The 24016-nt window shown below is 36.2% G+C and overlaps 2 protein-coding genes across 2 annotated transcripts in view; both read left to right on the forward strand.

The window, feature by feature from the left end:
* Positions 1-86: 86 nt before the first annotated feature.
* On the forward strand, positions 87-8358 carry LOC129277001 (ataxin-1-like). The gene is made up of 2 exons (XM_054913339.2): positions 87-542; positions 2755-8358. Exons 1-2 carry the CDS (start codon positions 87-89, stop codon positions 3367-3369), a joined length of 1071 nt encoding a protein of 356 aa, XP_054769314.2. The 3' UTR covers positions 3370-8358.
* A 12386-nt stretch (positions 8359-20744) lies between these two features.
* The window catches only part of LOC129253903 (uncharacterized), a 57297-nt gene continuing 54025 nt past the window's right edge, over positions 20745-24016 (forward strand). The window contains exon 1 of the mRNA XM_064095254.1: positions 20745-20893. The gene's annotated coding sequence lies outside the window, so the exon portion shown is untranslated. The remainder of the gene's footprint in view (positions 20894-24016) is intronic.

Consider the following 24016-nt stretch of genomic DNA (forward strand, 5'->3'; position numbering starts at 1 on the left):
CAATTTTGACCGGATCGCAAAATTTAAAATAGTGCAATGAGTCCGGTCCCAGTTAGGTTTTCAGGTCCAAGATTGTATAAACTTTCATGTTGTTTTGGTTCATTTCAGGTTCTACTGAAATACGTCATCATCACCCCCCTGGTCATGCAGAGACCACTAGGACTTCACCTAGCACCCAACAACACCCATCTTCTCATCAACAACAGCAACATCACCACCATCCCCATCATCACTCCCATCACCACCACCATCAGCGACACTCCAAGGGTAACCTAGCACCCACGGCTTCCCCTGCCTCTGGTTCCCCTTCCCTCCACCAACCGACAAACACCCTCCCATCTTACTTCACCCGGGGTTCCATCATCCAGTTGGCCAACTCGGTGCTGAAGCGGGTTGAGGATCTGACGACGGATGACTTTGTACAGAGCGCTGGGAACACAGAGGGCCTAAAGATAGACTCCAGTACGGTTCTAAGGATCGACGAGGAGCCGCACCGTGGTCTGGCCCTTATTGGGTTTCTTGTCGGTGAACATAAAGCTCAGGTGAGATCATCTGGAAAGTTTTGCATTGCCCAGAAAAGTCTTAGAGAAGTTAAAGGGGTAGTTCACCCAGACAATATGTTGGTTTTAATGAAAGCAGAAAAAACAGAGAAAAATATTTAGGAATGTTTGATAAAAATCTTTCAAATGAATACCGTAAGTAACGGTGTATTAACCGCACCTTTTTCTCGGCGGGACAGAATCAAAAGTCGGGGGTGCGGTTTATACACGGTGATAGGTCTGAGCCAAGCCAATCTCGGCCCGATACCACTACCAGTTTACAACTCGCGTCGGGTGGCCGAGCGTAGCCGCTTGGGGCAATGCCGTTTAGAGGGGCATGAGCCGCGGGTATAAAAGGGAAGCAACTATGACTACCGGTATCTACCGTAAATGTCCCTCAAAGTTAGATTACGGTAACAAACGCACCTACCTTCATGAAACTGACATTTTGAATGGTGTGACTTTGTCTTTGTTGTTATTTATTAGTCAACGCGGCAAAGTTCAGACGACAATCGACCGAACAGCGCGGTGTGGCTAGCCGAATAAGACACGCATATATGTAATGTTTATCGCAACGTCAACGTAAGCTGGCGCTTTACCTTTCCGTGGCTGTTATAATGTTTGACAAATTATTGGTATTATTTGACAATTTTGTGCCATGAGGAGGGAGGTAAACGGAAGAAAGTTAAATTTCTTCTCTTTATCATTTCCCCACGTTACCTTTTTTCTCTTTGTTTTAAACTCCAATTTCTTTCATTTGCCTTTCCTTCATTTCTCTCTATCATCCATCATCTTAAAATCAATCTTCAATCCCCGTCTTCATTCCTTCCGACTTTTTATTTTTTAAAATTATTATTATTCATTTTATTCCCGCCCAGAGCTCCCATTGAAAAAACGGTATACCGGTACTAGCATTTTTTTTCCTATTTGCTGTCTGTAAGATACCGCCACACACGTACTGAGAACTACATGTACCGGTAGTGGTTCAAAGCAGACAAGAAAAACACCTGAACAAAATCGCAAATTTCTCGTATCTTGAACCTTCCCATATTCCCGTGTCTGAAATTCATGTCAAGACATTGAATGCTAGACAGAATTCTGAACGCAAAAGTGGGGCTGTGATGCAGGAAATATGGTATGAACGATCTTCTCGAATGGGTGAGCCCCTATCGGTACTTGCAATGAACACCGGTAACATGTGTGTGTGTGAGGTGAGTGTGTAGTTGGCCAATAATGTCGGCAATTTGCAGATAAGTGACGAAGCGCTGATTTCCCATCATTTTTTTACCAGTAATACTTTGATATTTTTTTAATACATTTTTGGTTCTTGACTCTTTCTTAAATACGCATATAAGAGATAGAAAGTCAGTTTCATGACTTTTTTTTTGGATGATTTTTTTTTTTTTTTTTCATCCGAAAATGGGGGGTGCGGTTAATACACGGGTGCGGTTAATACACCGTTACTTACGGTAACAGAGTTATGAATTTTTAGAGTTTTTATTTTGGGACATCACAGACAAGCACTCCTCCACATGGTGTGTGATATAAATTTCCCATAATTTCATTTTCTTAAAAATCGATAGTATTGATTTTATTTGTGCAGTTGATACATCATCAGAAACACAATTTGATAATCTCCTCTATATGTGTAAGAAAAATGTTTTTATTAATCTTGTTTCATTAAAAAATTGGAATGTATGGAATTTATATCACATGATATATGGGGAGCTGCTTGCATATGACGTCACAAATTAAAATATTTAAAAATTCGTAATCCTTTCTGTGGTGAATTTCTCCACACCTTCATCTTTATTTTTCTTTATTTTTTCTGCTCCTATTATGACCAACTTACCATCAGTTTGAACTTCCCGTTTTAAGTCTGTACTGTCTCTCAACACACTCAGCATCTTCCACAGAACATGTACCTTTGCACCTTTTTCACATTGTTTCATCTTTATAATGAGAAGGGGGGAAAGACACTGAGATGGATTGATGCTGCTGAAAGATGCAAACTGTACCTCTGTAGACCATAAAGTGATGTTTGATGAGGTTGTGTGGTTTAGTGGTTGAGCATTGGACCTGTAATTGTAAGATTCTGAGTTCAAATCCCCACTCGACCATTATCTCTAGTTTTACCCCCCCCAAAAAAAAAAAGGCTAGGCATAGATTTTGTACTATTGTCAAAAGATGTCATATCCTATTTTTCTATTTCCAGGTAACCGTGGAAGCACCATACGAGCATCCATTTTTCGTTTTTGGTCAAGGATGGTCTTCAGTGAGGCCAGAGCTCTCGTTAAAATGCTACGGGTTGCAATGCCACACCCTTGCAGTTGGAGATGTGTGTGTATCATTGACTGTCATAGAGAATGGTAAGCATGGGCTTAAAGAAGACTCAGAGATAGAGAAGCATCATACCAGGATGCAAGTCCAGGGCATGTCTAGTCCAGACATGAAGCGAAGGCGGATGGAAGAGAAGCTCCAGAAGTCTGAAGAACACCTCCATGCCCCTGGTCTCACACCAAGTGTCAGCAGCCACTCTTCACCTTCTCCTGGTCAGCAGCAGATGGAACACCAAGTCCACCCTGGTGGGGGTCCTTATGAGGTCCCTGATCATGGTATCGACAAGAATTCCAACATCGTTCCTGACAAGCCCTTGGAGATGCCGCATATGAAGCTAATGCGCCCACCCAAGAGGCGTTGGTCGGACCCTATCAAGGCCAACCAAGAAGCTGCAGCTGCAGCCGCAGCCGCAGCAGAGAAGCAACAGGGTCAGCATCATCCAGTGGCACCTGAAACCATAGGGAAAGTGCAGCAGCAACTGCCGCAGTAGACACTTTGTGGAACTGTCTTTTCATTCCTAGAGTTTCTGCTGGCAATCAAGGTGGCTTAACACAAGAGGCTATTAGAGATCTTTGTCAAGGTCATGCAGCAGAAAATGGTGCTGCAAGGAAGTGTCATCCATCGTCCAAAGCTTACAAAGATGCAGAGCTCATGGAATATGTAGTATCCATGACAATGGGTGGTAGCTAAGGTGATGGTTAAATGGTAAATGCTCTAGAAAGAGCTCAGGTTTGTTTTTGTTCATTCCAATATTTCTCTTTTTCAACAGTTCCTTGGAATTACAGAACAGCATAGTCATGGCTTCATCGACAGGAGAGATACACTGAGAAGTCATTCTGTGTTCCCATCTTTTGGTCAAGGAACTTCATGGCAACACCATCACTATATTCTTAAGAATCTAAGGAGTTCATTCATCTCTTATTTACAAATACACATGATTTGTTAGGTCACTGATGCAGGAATGTAACTCAAATGAAGTGTGTTAACATGGAACAGAATGTGTGATTGACAGAGTTCATTCCAGGTTTTTTGTACGTTTGGAAATTTTTCAGTATCTTCCTTCACCCTTTTCCTTTGGTCGGAGAACCCAAGCTGGTTGAAAATCGGAGAGGGAAGAGAAGAATGTAGATGTAAAGTTAGTTTTGTACAAATAATCAACGTTTTATACAAAACAGAAAGGAATTATGTAGTGTCTTTTGATAATTCATTCCATGTTGGGTTCATTTTCCAAGAAGGTGTTCTTTTGTATTATGCAGGGTTCCTCATGCAGTCAAAACTTGCCTTATGGGCTGGGGCTAGCAAATGTGTCGGATTGGTATTCTGAGATCCTTTCTATTTCAAGATAAAATAAAATCTGTTAAAATCAGTGAGATAAAATGACTTTTTAATAGATTCTCTCTTAATTGGTATTCTGAGAACCATTTTACCTTCATCTCATCTCTCTATTAAAGGTTTGCCTAAAAATATGAAACAATGTCTAATTGGAAAGGATGTTTAATAGCGCTCTCATCTCATTTAATCAATGAAAACCTGTTGCACTACAGGATTGGGCAGAGGACTATTTAAATATGCTAGTGCATCTTTACGGGGACGTCTTGCATCATTTCTAGGGCAAGGTTAAATCAACATATTCTACAGAAAGGCTTTCATTACTGTCAATGATTGTATTTTCTTTTGTTTTCATTTCAACATTAGCGGCTAATTCACTTTAAAATATTGCTGTAATGGATGTCGTGGAGATCAGATATCCCCCCAACCTGTTGTCATTTTATCTTTTTTTCATCAAAGCAAACATGGGCATAAGTATATCATCTGCATACATGTACATTGTAGCCATGATTAGATATGCATTGGATATGCCCATGCAGGCTCTGCTCTGCTGCTTTAGATACACAAGATGAAATGTGAACTTGAGAAAAATGTGAACTTTTTATCTGAGATACAAAAAAAATAATCATACTCGCTTATATAGCGTTTAATACTATATCAGAAGTCTATGAGTGCTCTACAGTAATGAAGCATAATTACTTTGGATTTCTGTGATAGGTCTCAGAATTCAAATTTCATTTTAAAGATGAAACAATTTTAAAGAAAAAAAAATGGATCGTGGAATACTGCCCAAGATTTTGTTTCTCCTCTGAGTGTAATATGAAATTGAAAAGTTAGGTATATAATCTCTCCTTCCTTTAAAAAAAGTTATAATGTTAATTCTCTTGAATGGGTTAACACAGTTAGCAATCTCACATTGCAGAATAAAATGCAGGTAGGTGATTGGTCAGGCTATGTCAAAGACTCAATCAAGGAACTATGTAGTGGTTCTCCCTATGATGCAGATGATATCCAACATTGGAGGGATCACCACATATCCACGTTACCCCTGCATAAATTTGTGTTTGACGATGTGCAATGAACTACGGTTTGAGATCTCCGTGAACCACATTCAGCTATGTTTGATTTCCATGGAATCACAGATATAATGACAGATAGGAAACAATAAAGCCCTTCTTTAGAGCGTTGTATTATATAGCTTGAACAAAACCTGAATAGATCTTTGGTCTATTACAGGAAATATGAAGTTTGAAAAGGAATACAGATTCAAAATCGTGTCTTTAGGATTAGAGGTATTATTTGGAATTTGCTTATAGAGAGAAAAACTACTTGTATGCCCCCGCCTTCTTAAAACTTTCAAGAAGGGATATATCTGAATTATAGAAACAACATCTTAAATGCAAATTTCTTTATCCCAATCAATTTCTTAGAAAAAGAACGAGACAAGTTGAGACAAGTAGAGATGAGGAAACCACCGGTAGATCAGAAGAAAAGACAAATGTTCATTCAAAGGGAAATCAATGAAAACTGAATTTATATTCATATTATTATTATTGGTGGTTGCAAAGCAAATTTGCTCTTAGCTCAATATTACTTTTCATGATTTAAGATTTTTATCTCGAAGGCCAATCTTACATAAATAGAAGGAGGAATAAGCATCAGAGAGAGAGAGAGAGAAAGGGAGAGAGAGAGGCAAGACTAAATATTTCACTACACATTGCATCTCTACAAGAAAATTCATCAAATGATGCTGAAAACACAAAATAATGAACAATGCTGCATTTAGTAAATAAAAGTACAGTTATGATGAGTTTGTATTATGAAACATTTTAAATTCTACAATAACAGATTGAGGAATATAGAGAGTATTTGCAAAAGCAAGAAGTAAAGTTGAAAGTCATACTTATGCATTTTTTATTTGTTATAATGAAAGGAGAGCAAATGCATGGGAAGGGTGACTTTCATAAATGTTACATCTGGGGGGTGTTTCACAAAGATTTAAGTATGACTTAAAGTCGCTCTTAAATGCCGACGCGTACATGATATGCAACGCGCAATCTTATTGATAAATACGCAGTAGTGCGCATCCTCATGACATGATCTGACCAATGCGGTCAAGCCTTTCATACCGTACGCATTTAAGTACGTATTTAAGTGCGACTCTAAGTCATACTTGAATCTGTAAGTTTGTGAAACACCCCCCTGATTCTTCTAAAGAATTTAAGTTGACTACCGTATATGAACGTTGAACAACTGATGTATATGTGTGTGACTCTGAAGCCTTACTGGGGTACATATTTAGGCCTGGGCCCTGTCTTACAAAGAGTTGCGATTGATCCAATCAATCACAACTATGGAAAGCCAGCAACGTCAACATCTATTATGCATGTTTGTTCTAAAATATTTTCTAACTATGATGTATATTCATGCATTCAATGTTTTCTTGAAAATTCATTGTGCTTCTCTTTGTTTACAGAGGACATTGTGTAAATTACCTGTAGAAAAAATTATGACACTGATGGATTTCCATAGAGTTACGATAGATTCGATCGATCGTAACTCTTTGTAAGACGGGGCCCAGGGGTCACCGTTTGCAAAGCGATAACAAACTTGTAAAATGAAAGGATTTTTATAGTGAGCTTCAAGAATGATCATGTACATGTATTTACATCCTTGGCCCGGTTTCACATAGTTTGGCAAGTGATATTTTTGTGATTGATAGCACATAGTGATAAATACAATCAGTTGTAAAAATATCAGTCCTATGATCGATTACAAGTCTTTGTGAAACGGGGCATGGATGTGTGAGAGACATACAACCTCAAACAATAAACGTAATGATATCAATATATCATTTTAAAAAATATTATTCAATGTTTACATACAGCTGGACCCAACACTAGCAAGCATGCAGCTGTTTTATATTTGTGGAAAGAAAGCAGCAGAAGAAGGGGGTTGCTTTAGAGAATAGGTTATCATTAGTATCCATTAGTACATATGAACAAAAAATCATACAATGAAACGCTATCATTTGGGATGTGATCCAAAGTTAATTTTGGAGGACGCCCACTTTGCAAGGCAGGTGGGACAATGACATGAGGAAGTACTTCTGGGATTTTTTTTTTTAATATTAGACTGTGCCAGGTGTTTAAACCGTTTTCAGATACGCCTCTCTAATTACCATTCCAGCTTCTGTATCTTAAGAAAAAAATCTGGAAAACTGTTATTTTTCTCTATACCAGCTAAGGCTCTCCAATACTGGCTGTTTAATATTAAAAATATATGTTGTGAATGAAACCTTCAAATATGTTACTTTTTAAGAGAGAGAGGGGTAAATAGATCCAACAATTCCTTTTCAACCTGAAAATACGTAGATGGGTATAGTATAGGATCCCCATTCTTCAGAATTTATTTAGAAAAATATACAAGAGGTTTAAAAGACCTAGGTATAGGTCATCTGTTTGCTCTGTTTGAAAATAAAACTAATTTACATAGCAGCTAGTCTTGGGTCCAGATCATAAAGTCTAAATCATGAATGTTTTGTTGGATGAATAATGATGTCGATGACGGGTTCGGAAAATTGAAAAGTGACCTTATTGGCCTCTTGCTGTTTAAACTTTTGAGAGTTTTACCTCAGTTGGGGCGATGTGGTGTTTTCAATAACAAGTGTGATGACTTAATTAAGGGCTAGTGTGTGATTATGATATGCAAAATGGAGTTTTTATCTGAAAAAAAGACTGTTTTCCTACTTATACTATATATCTCATCAGCACTATAAGATATCTCATTTCTACCAATGAACTGTGACAGAAGTTATTGTGATCAAAATATATTTCTTTTCTCGAGGAACAACCTCAGTTTGGAATATTTTGTTGAAAGTTGTACGAAAAAAAAAGCCTAAATGGAGTTTTGTGATACATGTTTTGTTTTTATGAAAGTGGATATTGGTATGTATTGTACATTTAAAAATCACTCTTAAAGCTGTGGCAAGGACTGATCATATTTATTTCAAATTTCTATAATGTCAATGGCTATTACGTAGACAGTGATTTCTCTTGTTATTGCGTATATATGTATCTGGCACAAAGTTTTAAAAAAATCTAGAATTTAGCGAGCATAGTCTATGAAATGGCCATCTAAAATAAAGTGTGTATGTAACATTACAATAGTTATGTTGTTTGGGTAAAACAATACAATTTGTACATATATAGAGAATATTATTGATATTTTGGCTGTGTTGCAGATTACAGGAGTACAACTCCTACACAAGTATACTTTAGGTTAAGCCATTATATAGGTGCACTGTATATTTAAAATTAGAAATAAGACATGTTGATAGAAAGGGTGACTTCGTGCTCCGTAAATAAGATACCATGAACATGGTATTTCTGTACTGCATGTTTGATTGGTAAACGTTGTGACTATATATATAAAATGCTTATATATAAATATAAACTTATGAATATATTGCTAGTACAAACTGTAAAATTATGTGTGTATATATAATATATCTACATTGCATGTGTGTGCATTTGTGTATTTAAAGAGATAAAATTTGATGTTTTACTGTTGTTTAATTGAATACGTAATACTGGTAAAAGATCAATGTTTGGAGGTTGCCCTTTGCAAGAGCAACATTTCTAGGATCTACTTTAAAAGTATGAAACAATTGGAACATTAAAATCAATGTGTTTAATTCATACTTTAAAGAGTGTCCACATGAGACAAGATTTCTTATTAGCATAATTTCATTGGACTGGGATATTCTTCTTTTTTTTGGTGGGGGCTAGGTAATTTAAGACAATACAAACCGTTTACATTACAACTTTATTCAAGTTCAATTCAATTCAACTGCTTTGTTATTTGAAGAATGCTCTTTGCAGATTATATGAAATAAGAATTCCCTTAAAGGAAACCAAAACCCAAGGATAGAATCAATCTTAGTAGAAAGGGTGAAATGAGAGGAACAATTAAAAAACATGTTTCACCAAAATTGGTCAGAAAATAAGAAAGTTATGGAAGTTATTTATTATTTGTTTATTTATTAATACATCTTCCAACTGGATAAGACATTAATATTTATAAGCAATGTTATGAAGGGGGTTCTATGAATAATTTTCACACAACATTGTGTAGAATTTACACAGTAGTTGCTATAATTTTACCCATCACATGTAATTTTGGCTATGGTATATATAGAATAAACTAAAATGTGATAACTTCCATTTAGTCTAAACGGTCTGGCTCCTCACAATTATCTTGAAAGAAAGTCTAGTTCCTTTTGATTACATCTCATACAAGAATAGTTAGGACAAAAAATGGAAACATGTTAATTTAATGGACTTTTGTTTGTTATCAGGAGGCCAACTACATTCCATTATTTCAATGGCAGAAGGTTGTTATATCACACACTACAATAAAGAGATAATTCCTTGTGGTCCAGACATTTTTCTCAGAGGAGTTTGTTTTTGTTTTTTTTCTTTGATTTGAACAACAAAATTTGTTTGTATGCAACTTGAATTTCTTGTAATGGGAGAGTTTGCCTATTTACCCACATGAAATTTTATGTCTAGGACTAAAAACATTTCAGTTGACTCTTAGGAGCCGTTTTGAGTAGATGTGCTTCATATAAAAGTGATTATAGTCATGGATTCTATAATAAGTAATTGGTAATCATGCATATTATTAGTTTTAGCTACATTTGGTGTCTTGTGATTTTCAGTATTTAAAGAAAAGTGTGATTTTTTCAATTATCAATGCAAGAAAGAGATATGTATATTCAGTATATGCTCAGAGAATGTACTGGAAAAAAAACTGTTGAAGCAATGTCTTTATTGTTGGACAAAGTCAAGAAACTATTATTATTAATCAACCCTTAATACCAAAGCGCCAAACCCACAGTCACACTTACAGTGAGACGTATTGAAGTTCAGTCTCTCAAACAATTCTTATAGATAGCAAAAGCAGACTGGCTTATGGAAACTTATATTTTCATGTAAAATGCCATGTATTGTTAGGCCAAATGATAGAACATGTTACATACTAAATGTGTGAAAAATAGTTTCTGTATAGTGAGAGGCATGATAGAGCGAGGGGTTTGGATTGCGATGACCCGGTTCGATTCTCACGCGATGTGCTTGTGTTCTGTGGTAAGGAATTTATCCTCTTTACCAGGTCCCTCAGACAAGACCTCAATCATTAATAGTCCTCTTAAAACTTTCTTAGCAATCAGGTATAAAAAAAATCATGGAGATTACCATCAAAGAAACTTACAGGGTTGTGATAACGTTATAGAGATTTGAGGGTTATCTTTAAGTAATACAGCCCCAGCTTGGAGCAAAAAAAAATTTGATGAATAGTATGGCATTCTAACATCCTAGTTCTTATATAACAATGCAACTTTCATTCAGAGAAAATGTGTGTTCCATATAGAATTACACTATGATTAAACAACCCTTTTTGTGATGTAAATGACTGGAGTTTTTTTTTCTAGTACATTCTGTGAAAAGACGATGCTTCCACTCATAGTGCCATATCAGGTCTCCGACATTGCTGCAGTTTGATCAAAGAGTGTATCAGAATTCATATGTTTGTTTCTATACTTCTGATTCTGTGTTGATGTATTACCAAGAGGTGTTCTTTCTCATACTATATCGTGAAATTGGATAGAACTTCATTCCTGCTGAATGGATTTGGGCAAATGTGTAGCGATGTCCTGGATATGTAATAGTCTTCTCGCACAGACCTTTGGTGTTTGCATAGTGCATAACGCAGAGTCTGAAGTTGTGATACTAGATTCACCAATGTACTATTGCTGCTTCACAGGCAAAGAGTCTGGCGTCTAGTCTTGACTCTTGACATCGTATAGTTTGTTAGAGTGTCAAATTTGAGTCTGTACTCGCAGACTAGGTATTTAGTATATATGGTATAGATACAGATGAAGCACTTTACTGAAGGTTTGTACTGCATCGTTTAGCAGGGATCTCATCATCGGTGAACGTCTATTGTAGGGAATTTCCATATCCCCCATTGCTTTGTGCATGATGACTGTGGGGATTGGTGATGTAACAATGCTTGTTCCTCTGTCAAAGATGCATCTCTGACTTTCAGTAAGGTGCCTCAGATGGAATGTCTTGTTTTGGTCATTTTTATTTTGGAGCGGGAGGGGGGTGTTTTTGCCTGTGATATTCAGAGTTAGAAGGTCGCATTTGCATTGTATAATGCAAGAATGATTGTCAATTAGACGTGTTAACGTATGTAAGTGAAAGTTGTTGGCTATGAAAAGCTATCCCATTGAACTAGTGTGGTTTTTTTTTTATTGTAAGTATGTGCTTTTCAATTTTTTTCTTCAAGTACTCATTTTTGCTGTTCCTGATTTTTACTTTCTGATGAGGTCTTGTGCTTTTTAATGCTCTGTGCTGTTGGAATTGATTTGTTACTACATGGCTTTATAAGTTTGGTTAAATCATATTGATGTCTAGACTTGTCAATCCTTGATGATATTTAATGCAGGCATTGAGACTGTGGTATTGATTTGCAATGATTGAAACAGTAATTAGGTAAAAGCTATAATGTGTGGCTGGATAAAGAGTAATATTATAGGGTAATAGGTACATTTTAATCTTAATGACTTTTTGTCATTTCTTGGATTCTTTTTTAGGTAGAATCTGCCACATTGAATGATTAATTTTCTCTCATTTTTGGATAATTCGGTTACATGACATTTGCTCCAACGACAATTGCTCATCTGAATTCCATGCCCTAATCGAATGACCAACTTCAACCCTGGATTTAACACTATACCCTAGTACCCTAAACCTAACATTAAACCATATTTCAACCCTAACCCTACATCTTAGACGAAACTAAGCCCAGAGTAATTGTCATGGGAGCAAATGTTGTGTCACCGATAATTCTACCTATTGTACTTACAATGATGCAGCAGTTTTCTTTCAATTATAAATTTTTTGCTTTCTGTCTTCATTTGGTATTGTAAATTGATTCTTTTAAACCATATTTTTTTCAAGAATCAGGATACATATATTTTGTTTGTGCTTCTTCCAAGAATGAATTTATTTATATTTGACAGGGATAGATATATCCAGAATTTTCTGAAACTATGTTAAGAGATTGTATGAATACCATCTTAGATGAGTAACTTTACATGTATTTTCAATTTCTTTCACCTCGGCACAAACTTATTTCAAATTTTACAAGTAGGGTTAGCAGACCATGAATATAATTCAGACTAGTAGAAGAGGGAATTATTTAAAAAAAACTTTTTATCTTGCCTAGACATAGTATTTTGGATATACATTTTTTTGTTGTATTATGCTTGAAGGTAAAGTTCTGATGTGCCAAGTCTTTTCTAAGGCAGGTGTGATTATGAAAGTCGTGATTGATTTCTATTGTGGAGAAAGAAAACTGATAGTTGCAAAATACTACCTCTTTCTCAAAAGTTTTAGAACTGAAAGGATTTCTCAATAGTTGTAGAACTGAAATGATTTATAGTCTCTTTGTCATTGGTAGGAGGATACCGATGGACTAATGTACAATCTTGATGTATTTTATACACAAATTTGTAGTGATGAGAGAGTTTGTAAATAACACCAGCCCGTACCTGCTTGAAGACGCAAGCCCCCGATTTTCCAAAATATGCTGAAGTGGTGTAAATTTTAGCCTACAAGGGGGCTGGATTGAACATTGTATTATGTGGCATTTTGAACCTGAAAGTATGTTCTGTTTATGCTAGTCTTGTCTTTAGACCCACTTGTTGATAAAAGTTTTGACCAGGGACTGCAATAGTAGACTACCAGTACCCTCTACTCCAACCTGGACAAAATTTTGGTCAAATTTTGTTTATGATAAAAATTCCAGAACGTTTGATTTAGATTTTACATTTCAAATTGGTCTCATTTAAAAAAAAATGTAGCTTGTACAATGTTTTTAAGCTTTAAGAAAATGAAAGTTTTGCTACTGAATTAGTTTTAGACACAAATCAAGCATGGTTTGTGTTTCATCAAAATAAATGATTAGCCACACATTTTCTGATTTAGACCTGAAGACAGATCATTCTCATTATAGATAATATAATAATATAGGGTATTTATATTGCGCACATATCCACCTTGTTAGGTGCTCAAGGCGCTCCTATATTACCCGGCTAAGCTAGGCGTTCATGGCGCACACAGCTTTTTAAGGAATTATTTCCTACCGGTACCCATTTACCTCACCTGGGTTGAGTGCAACTACTCAGGGGATGGCTCACATCGGTATCACAGGCTTTTTCATCTTCTTATTTCTATTTTAAAAATCAATCAAGTTGCAAAATTTGTATATTTTTACCCAAAATATTGTCATCAGATTGGTATGATTACGATTGATCATGCCATTTACTTGTACAATTGATTACACTAGTGTTACATAGCCCAGAACGTACTACTTGGCTACAATCGCAAGGGAATTTTAGGTACGTGTGCTTTGTAATCAATTGCAAACCTGCTATTGATTGCAGGTTAATATGGTTTTCACTGTAGAAAGGGTACCTGGATTTGCTCTCTTTGAAATTAATCATCACTTGCAAATCTGTAATTGACATTTTCAATGGATTGCAAATAAGTTTTGTGAAAGACCTCCTTATGTCGTCTTATTTTAAGAAGTAGAATTAAGATGAAGTTACTGTCCTATGTTTATTCAATAAAATGGCATTTCTTGGCCAGGAAGATAGGGGATTTCCCGCCCTTTTTATTGGCAGGATATTTTGCAAATTAAAATTGCTACATTACCTCATTGTTGCCAATTTCGAATGGTGCCAAGCCAAGTTTTGACTTGTGATAATCTGTTTGGCATAAAACAGTTTGGAGATTTCATCAGTGAGACATTGCATTTCAAAACATCTGTATTTTGCCATAAAATGAATTTGGAGAAAACTTCTTATAGAAACACTACTTTCAGGGTTGTATTTAATTTCTTATAAATCACTACAATGAACAGGTTCCATAAACCAGTTATGGCAAGACTTGAATTGGAAGTGGTAATTTTAATGATTTTTCATCAATTTCTATCTGCAAGAGAATCACTATGGTCTGGTATGGTTACCTGTAAATTGAATTACATTGCTCATTAAATATGCAGTCATGTAGTCAGTTTTGCATCGGATCTTTAGCATGAGATCCCTAATCTGTCCATATTTTATTATTCATTAGGATATTTTTTGTATAGTATCCATGCAGTGGCATCTTGCATGAAGCAGGACTCTACTCTAGACAGTCGTATGAACAGGGTCACTTGGTGCCCTTTGTTTTCTGTGCGACTTAGAGGACATTGTTTGCACAATATTATAATCTGCAGAAACTGATTGCTTCAAACAGAGTACAAGCCTTTGTGGGTACTGGTTCACAAAAACTCTCATGAGTATAGATCTTCTAACATCACATCAGTGTAGGCAAACCTGTTGTGTGGTTTTGTGATACTGCTCTTGATTAGCCACAAGTGATGGGGGGGGGGGGTAGGGGAGGGGTAGGTACAGTCATATCCATGTCATATTTGTAGGTAAGTACTCGAAGAATTGAGACTAGCCCATGCACACATGGTCTAAAATCACTCGGTCTAATTTTCAAATTGGCTTTCTTCATTCTGGCAAAATCCACATTTATAGTCTTGTCTCAGTCAGTTTTTTTTGTTTAATTAACTGAAGGTCTGATAAACACTTTGGCCTTAATCACTTGGGCTTACAGTTAGTGGTCTAAATACAATTTTAATCTTATTCCAATTTTGTCTTTTCGAAATGAAAACTAGCCCAAGTTTGTAACATTACATAGGGTCTAATAGTCAAGGCCAAGACTAATTGTTAAGTATAGGCAAGCTGGTTGTAGACAAAATTAAGTTAGACCAAGTGGTTGTGCACCACGTGGGTCTGTATTGCTCAGGTGTTTCCAGATAGCAATAGTGAAAACACCAATCCTCATGAATGGTTTTTATATGATAAATGGTAATAGGTGAAGAATATTTGTATTATGGAGGACTGTTGGATTTGAAAAAAAAAAAATTTATATTTTCCGTTTTCCTTATAGTTTTCTCTTTTGAAAGATGTAGAGAGAGTGTGTCATAGATTTGTATATTGAACATAGTACATAGTACAAGCAAACATGAGATAATGTCAGAATTCAATGTAAATATATTTTCTATATGATATATATATTATATTCTTCATTCTGATGATTAAAGGAGAGAGTGTGTGAGTGAAAGAGGGTTGAGCAAGTGAAAGAGAGGTCTTTGTTTTTTAGACCAACGTAATGTAATTTGTGGATATTTCTGCATTGTTTCTAAAAAAAATTAAAACGAAACAACTTGTTATCGTTGAAGGTTAGGCTGAGGAGTGAAGCCATTTTGATGAAGGGGTCTTGCAAGATGAAATGTATACTGTACTCAACCAATATTGTTAGGTTTTCAAATCTAGATCATAAAGATGATATGTGTTTGTCTTTTTCTAGTTTTTTTTAATCATTTAATCATCTTCCCCTTCTCTTTCCTGACTGTTTTCAATTCTATGATGAAAGTGTCAACCACTTCTGTTGTTTTTATTTGGGTAATAAAGTTTGTGCCACCTTTGATATTCAAATGCAGGAATAATATTAAGTCACTGGATTTTTTTAAATATCTCTTTTCTGTAGCAGTGCAAGTTATCTTTGATACAAAAATGTATTTCTAAATTCTAGGCATTCTAAAATATGACAGATTCTGAATTATTTATAGAAGATGCCTTCATTTCATAATTATATTTTATTTTCAAAGTTTGACAATCTACATATATTATTATTGTTATATTGAAATATTATAGTGAACACCACACTACATCAGGAGTGGGTTATTTTTTAAAGGTTATGTTCTAGGAAAATTCAAAAGTTTAATGAATCATCTATGGCAAGCTATCTCTGTCATAATTTTTCATCCAGTATGAATATATAGTCTATCCTTATAATGCATTCTAGATGATGGTGTCACTGGCTTTCCATTGTTGAGATTCAGAAACGCGATCTAAATTCGTCATTTTCAAATAAATATAATGAATTCCTTGTTCGATAAACATATATTTCAGGGTGAAACTGTTCTCTCGTTTTTTTTTTTTCACCGAATGAGAATGGATATGAAATTGAAGGGACTACAACTTGGTAAGTGAGAAATACACTGGTAATGATCGGGCTAATTACAGCTCTGATTGGAGGGTATAGAGGTGGAATTGAAACAATAGTAAAAGTAGTATTCTGTTAATCTTCCTCAAGATTTCAGGAGTAATATTTTGTCGAAAATGCTGTCAATACTGTTTGTCTCTTGTAGACAAATAGAAATAATAACTGTGCCATGTTATGCTGTGATTACTGCATTTTTTTAGAGAGAGAAAAAAGTAGATGTTTGTTTTATTTGATTCTGTCTGCAGTATTGTCTTTGTTTATTATGAAAACAAGTCTTTGCTGTGTTGTACTGTGAAATGTACTTCCTAAATGCACAGATGAGTGCATACCTCTTATAAAAAGATTCTGATTGCAAGTAACCCACTCATTAAACGTGAATATATCATAGAATATCTCCTTAAATGTCTCAAGTGCAGTTCTTTTTGTATCAATGACTTTGTCGGAAATGCTTTGTTAAGTGTGTTTTCTGTATATTAAAAGTGATCCAATTCCATGAAGGTACAGAGAAAGGGAGGGTATGATGGAGAAACAAGGAAATGGAGAACGGGGATGATTTGTTTCCCCCCTCCGAACATTTCTTCCCCCCTCCGAACATTTCTTCCCCTCGTCAGAATAGATTTATTTAGTCAAATACTACACATGAATATATAACAACTGGTCAGCGTAGTGCAGTAGGGGTAGTCCTTGCACTTACAATAGCAAAGGTTGGAGGTTCGAATCCAAGTAAACATGATACAGGCAATGGGGTTATCCTTGCGCTTACAATAGCAGTTACGGGTTCGAATTCCAGTCTACACGATATAATCAAGAACTGGATAAGAAAAATTCTTATTAAAAAAAAATATATAGCTAGACTTTAAACAACATACAAGTCGAAGTCTGCATGACTTGTAGCCTCATGCAAAGACTCCAAAATGGCTTAGCTGTGGCACAGAAAGCCGGAAGTTCTTAGAGGGAAAAACATGGGTTGGGGGAGGGGGAAAAACACGGGTTGGGGGGGGGGGGAGTGGTAGTAATGGGGTGGGTAGCATTCAATAAGATAAATGGAGAGGGGGAAAATAATATAGTGAGAATCGGAATGGGGTGGATGAGAGAAGGACAGACGGGAAGAGACCGGAGAATTAGAGGAGATGAAAAAAAAAATGAAGAAAAGATAGATTTTATGAAATGAGCCCATCGACATACCGTTTTATTGTCAGATATGTTATACAGATGGCATATTTATTTTCTCTCCACTGATAGTAAAAATTAGTCCCTCTAATTTCAACTTATTTTTAATGATATTTTGTGTAGCATGTTTACAGAGAGAGACCCGTACGTGGAAGTCAATTAGCAACCATTTACAAAGTGGTACAGCGCCATCTATCGGTAAAATGTCGAGTCTGAATTATTAGAAAATGTTAGAGGTTGAAAGTGCAATGCCACTTTGCTATATACGAAGTATCCACACTACCAAGCACTGATCTCTCCCTTATCTCTCCCGTTAGTGGAGAGATCAGTGCTACCAAGCCAAGCCATCTAGGACTAGATGAATGATCCTTGGTTTCGAAATGTAAAAAATAAATAAAAAAATAAAAAAATCGGTAATGCGCTTCAGTTTTCATGGTCTAAGTATGACAGGCTTTATGATTAATTTCATCCGTGTACTCTTCAAATTTGCTAACTCCGCCGCCGGTCAAGTGACTCAAGTCTGTTGCCAACTCCACCTCAGCTCATGCTGAACTTTGTGCCAACTCCACCCAAGTTCATGCGTTTGATTTAATTTGTCTATTTGGCAATAAAAAAGAGTTACACCAGGGTCTCTCCTCCCAACTCCTGGTTACAAGAACATAAACCACCACGACGATATGCCAATATAAATCACATAATAGCTTTGATCGGTCTGGAGTTAGTTTAGTTAATGTGACTGAGACAGTAAAGCCCTCCTGCTGGTTTCTGAACTTACTATGTCCTTGGTCATGCTGGCTGGAATAGACCACTTGAATCATATCAAAGTTAGTGTTAAAAACTGTTTCCATTTCTTCCATTTGACTCCCAGATGGAGCCATTATTTTCCACATTCCAATTCGTCCAGGTGTTTTGTCATTCTTTTGATAGGTCCCATAGTTTCGAAGAGGTTTAGTAAGAAAAAGTCGTTCTACCTGTACCTGTGTACTGTCCAGACTCTCATAATTTGATATCTCGTATTTTGTGAGTTCCCGTTTATCAATCCATTGCCTATTGGAACTATGCATGTGGTTCCAGCTGTTCCAGCTGTTTTCAAAGCTTTTTGGAGTAGATTCGTACACACTATTCCGTTGTACCCGGTGAGGTTAAAACTTACTTTTTTTCATTTCATGGGTGAGGGATGAGGTATAACATCATATCGGGTTTAACCAATTATTAAATCGACATGAAAAGATCATGAATATAACTGTTATCAGTAATGCTCAAATTAAATATATTCTTCTATACATGTCATGCATGGCAGGGTAACTGTGGAGTCATTCGTGCAACTTGAAAATGATTTATGTTTAAACTGGCATATTGCCAACGAACGAATGAATGTAATAGAACGAAATGAAATGTTTGTTAAATGAACTGAAAATAAATTGAATAAAATATGACAGGTAGCGATGATTTTTTTTTTCAAATCCAATACAATCAGATTTTTTTTTCTGAAAAGAGACCATGAACGCTTGACCTGCGCGTATAAACATTGTCATAGAAATAAAGCTTGGACTGATAATCCTTTAGAAATAAATCGAATTATAACGCCATTGATAATTTTCGTCAAGTCCACCCCAGAAAAATATGTTGACTTGATTTCAATCGATATCAAAATACATCACACTTAAAATTTCATCAAAATCGGATATAATATAAGAAAGTTATGACATTTTAAAGTTTTGCTTATTTTTCACAAAACAGTAATATGCACAACTTGGTGTCCTGCAAATGAGAGAGTCGATGATGTCCTTCCTCACTATTTGTTTTGTTTTTACTGTTTGAATTAAAAAAATATTTCAATTTTCACAGATCTGAGGACTGATTTGACTGATCCATAAAATGTTTTAACAATGGTAATTCCACATGTTCAGGGAGGAGTAAAACTTGACATAAAGAGAAAATTCATATTTCATCTAATGATTTAAAAAAAAGTGAATGAATGACGTCATCAGTCCACTCATTTGCATACCGACCAGGATGTGCGTATACCTGTTTTGTGAATTTAAGCGAAACTTAACTGTCATAACTTTCTCATACTAAACATCCGATTTTGAAAATAAAATTCAATGTTATTCTTCTTGGATTTTTCTCTTTTTATTCAAATCAACTTTTTTGGGGGTGGACTTGTCCTTCACTGCATGCTTGAAACTATCCACTCCAATAGCTTGCACTATTTTGATAACATGCTAAATTCAACAGGATAACACCAGAAGAATGGTGAACAAATCATTCTTGTAAATCATTGGACTGTAAAAAAAGAATTAGAATAAAGAAAGGTGAAAAAAATGAATGAAAAGCAAGGTGATAAATGATTCTTGTAATTCATTGTACTGTTTCAATGGATCAGTAGCAAAGTAGCAAGCAATACAATTCGGTTGCAATCCACTAGTCGGACGACGCGATGTCGCCACTGTCTATTTTCTTTGATCATAAAAATCGATTTTAAATTGTTTCAATTGAAATAGATCCTCTTGAACATGTTATTAAACATATTAAATCGTTCTTTATTGTGCCATGTAAATTCCGTTGTTTTTGTTTCTCCCTCCATGAATTTGAAACTTGGTTCGTTTTAAGTCCATGCATTGTTTCCTTAACTTAACGAGTTTGCTCAATCTTATTTTTTTTGTTGATGATACACCCATTCAAAAACAATAGAAACTAATTCTATTTGATGAGGTTTGTTATTTGTGATGATATGATTTTCAGTTTAAATCAATTCGGTTTAGGTGTTGTATGGTAACTTTCTAAATAGGAGCTTCAAGTAGGCTCACGCCGAACAAAATTAACAATAAGAATTTATGCATTGGCATAGCATTCCAAAACCTTTGATAATTGTTACTTTAAACTCTTTGATAGGTTTGGTGTTATATTCAATCTTTGGGGTGTATAAGTTACCATCTTAGGGCCTCAGGGTGGGGTCCTCTGGGGGCGCCAAATTGGTGCTTGTTCCAACACCCGGTTTTTAACAGTGTGAATTTATTTACCTTCCATTTTCTGCTCACATGTTTTGCTCACTTGTAGAATGTAACGAAGGGCAAACTAATTAGTCACTTACGTTTAATTGATAATTTACTTTATGCCCGAACCTTTCATTTTGCCACAAAAGCATACCCCATCAACGCCGGGAATATAAAGTAGCAGACGACATCAGTAGCGAAGAAATACAATATACGCACCAGATGCGAACACTCGGCGAATACTGAACGCTTGCGCTGGCCAACTCGGAAAGTTTTCTGGAGAAAGAATATACATGCTTAGTGTCACAAAGACAAGATCACGAATCTTGTAAGTACATTACAATGTTTTTTTGCAATACTTGTGTTTGCTTTATATTATTGGGGGGGGGGGGGGCTTATGAAATCATTATTTTGATAAAAATGATAATTTGTTTTGTGCATATTCTTGTGCATGAAATGACACGCGACTCCGGTCTCCGACACGCGAATACGAGCGCAGAGGGGCCGCGGACCGGCTAAGGCCCATTTGGGGCTCATTACCTTTGAACAGGTCTGTGGTTCGAGCCCTGAGCTAGTGCCACATTTCTGGATTATATATCTGGTTCTCGTGGTTCCAGGGTTGCAGGGTAGAACCAATTTAGCTCACATCTTGCCCGACCAGCTCGGCATTGCGTTCGTGCCGTGGTTAGCTCACTGGCGACTATCCATGATCCATCTGTTTTAACGGCGATTTTACATTACAAATTTTAATTGTGCCTCTCCCCTCCCCCTGGATCCGCCAGTGAGTTACACCCTTTCTTTGATAATTCGAGTTATAGTACTTTATATTTTACCTTATGTTGTTATGATTGATGAATCATTTTACTGTCTTTTTGTAAATTTATATTTTGTTTATTAATGATTGTAAAGTGCATATGAGAATAGACCAATAAGTCGTTTATTTCGGTCAGGGATATGCTCCGCTGAGACTTCGTCTGGCTCCGCGGTATCCCATCCGTGCAGTCCGTGTCGGAGGAGGACTTTAAAAAAAATCAGAAAATGTAAAAAAAAAAAAAAAAAAAAAAAACAAACTCCTCCGAAACAGCGAATAAATCAGTCTAATCCGAGAATTACTATAGTCATTATTACCCTCTATTACCTCAACTTACATTACCACAAAACAAACAGTTACTGCAGGCAAATATGTAATCTGACGATGAAAAATATCTGTTTGCACACATTCCTTCCTTGTTTTTTGCTTTGCCCCACCCCCACGAAAATACATTCCGCCGCCCCTGATCCCACAAGTTTTGTCATTTAGAATGGGGTAGATAAGTTATCTTTGTCATTATTTTGTCTTTGCTGTAAGAAAGTGCTCTTTTCAAAAGAGGAAGACAGTGTCCTTTTTCCCTGTGCCCCCCCCCCCCCACTTTCGACTTCGCCCCCCCCCCCCCACCCCTGCCTCTACCAATATACTCTAACTTGTCTCGCTGGTACGGGGATATTTCTATACACAAAGCTATCCATGTAAAGAAAAGAATGTATGAAAATTTATATGATATGATTATTTGAAATAAAAGGGAAATGGGGACATGGTATCATCAGCTCACACTCGATGCATATATTCTTGACGATACTACACAAGTGTTGCTGTTTTACCGAAATAATCCAAAACGTTTAACTTCATCCGATTTGATCGATGAAATGATAAGCGTTTAATTCTATTATTGACCATATTTCTTGAAATTGATTTAGCCAATTTCAAATTATTTACATTTTTCATTTATTATTAGCCTTGAGTATATATCCCTTTAAGGTTGACTACAGTGTGGACATATTGAAACATTAGTAATATTGCGGATGTACAGTAATAAAACTCTTTAGTTTCGGAAGAGTTTTACGTAATACAAATCTGATTGTGTGAAAACCCGTTTGTCATGTGTTTAAGCCCCTCATCTCGGGGCGAATCAGAGTATTTTGCCGGGGGGGGGGGTAGACATTCATAACGTGAAATTCTTTTTTTTTCAATTCTGAATAACAGGGTTGATGCCTCTTTTTTTCGCTTCTTTCTTCTCATTTCTCCCCTTTATTTGTTATCTCATAATTTTATTTAGGAGCCACCTCTGTCCTCAAGTATATAGCAGCGCCCTGCCCTCACCCGTCATATTCTGTTACTACTGAGTAGGAAAAATACAATAGCGAATCTAGAGCAATGCGGACTTCTAAATCTTGGCAGTTTTTTTATGGAATTACTTGTAAGATATTTCTATCCGATAATTACCATAATAGCACTGCTTCTCAGTCAATCAAAATCAAGCATAGTTATCAGATCGAACGACCTATCAGACATGTCAGACATCAATGTCAATAAGGAGTATTCTTCAATAAACTTCTTCTGTGTTATCACATAACGCAAAGCTGTCATACATGTAATGTGATATTCATCAAGTCCTATAAAATACTATACTGCTCTGGGGTTTGTTTCATAAACGAATTACCACAATTGCAACTTTGCCATTCATTAGGGCGACTATCATGGAAACTTTGACTTTGGGTGACTGTTGAGCCATTCCATGGTAGTTGCCAGAACAGTGCAGCAGTTTTAACTCTTTGTGAAACGGGTTCCCCATGTGTAACACGGACCATTGATTTTAAAAAGCAAGATTATGAAATGTTCTACAAAATATAACTTATCGTTCGAAGACTGCTTTCTGTTTCATCTCAATATCAATGGACTAAACATACAAGGAGGAAAGCAAATACATGGTTTGAATAATAGCGATCTCATAGTACTGCAATTGAATGAATTCCTGTATTTGTAGACCTTCACCCAATTAAATTTGTTCATGATGTCCGCACTAACATTTGTCAATTGAATAAGGCGGGGGACACGCCCACTCTTTTCAGCTTCCAAAATCATAATGTTTACCAATACTTAAAGTGATGAACGCTTTCCCCCAACGACGAAAGCTTTATTTGTAACAGGCCAACAAAACCCCCAATAATACTTGTCTGTATTTTTTTTTCATTTACCTAATTCAAGTAAAGGTACCAGTTATGGTCAAGATTCGTTATTAAACACCTAAATACGCTGTAAATGTAGTGATAAGCATGGAGTAAGGTCAATGATCTTAGCAAGCGTAACTTCGACAACTTAATTCAAGACATGGACAATGCAAAGCAAAGAAGTTGGAAACTTCCCATTGAGTAATTTTATTCCCGTAGAAAATGTGAAAACTCACAATTTTTGCTGAAAATTTTTCACAAATTCACCAAAAGTGTGCGCGAAATCCTTTATTTTCCCCTTGGAAAGTGGCAGAAGTGCCCCCAAAACAAGCTCGGTCATTTTACTCCTCGCTTTCGAGTTTCTTCTGAATACTTTTTACGTGTTGCCCCCCCCCCCTCCCCCGGAAAAAAAGAATATTTTCTGCTTACGGCCATGGATTGATGGATTCTTCCTCGTTTTCACTCG

Source organism: Lytechinus pictus, chromosome 2, assembly GCF_037042905.1.
Source record: "Lytechinus pictus isolate F3 Inbred chromosome 2, Lp3.0, whole genome shotgun sequence".
NCBI classification, from domain to species: domain Eukaryota; kingdom Metazoa; phylum Echinodermata; class Echinoidea; order Temnopleuroida; family Toxopneustidae; genus Lytechinus; species Lytechinus pictus.

Excerpts from the sequence above, each read along its gene's own strand:
- LOC129277001 (XM_054913339.2), top strand. The coding sequence starts at position 87 with ATGTTGTTTTGGTTCATTTCAGGTTCTACTGAAATACGTCATCATCAC. Across the intron at positions 543-2,754 it reads TCGGTGAACATAAAGCTCAG|GTAACCGTGGAAGCACCATA; the intron begins GTGAGATCATCT and ends TTCTATTTCCAG.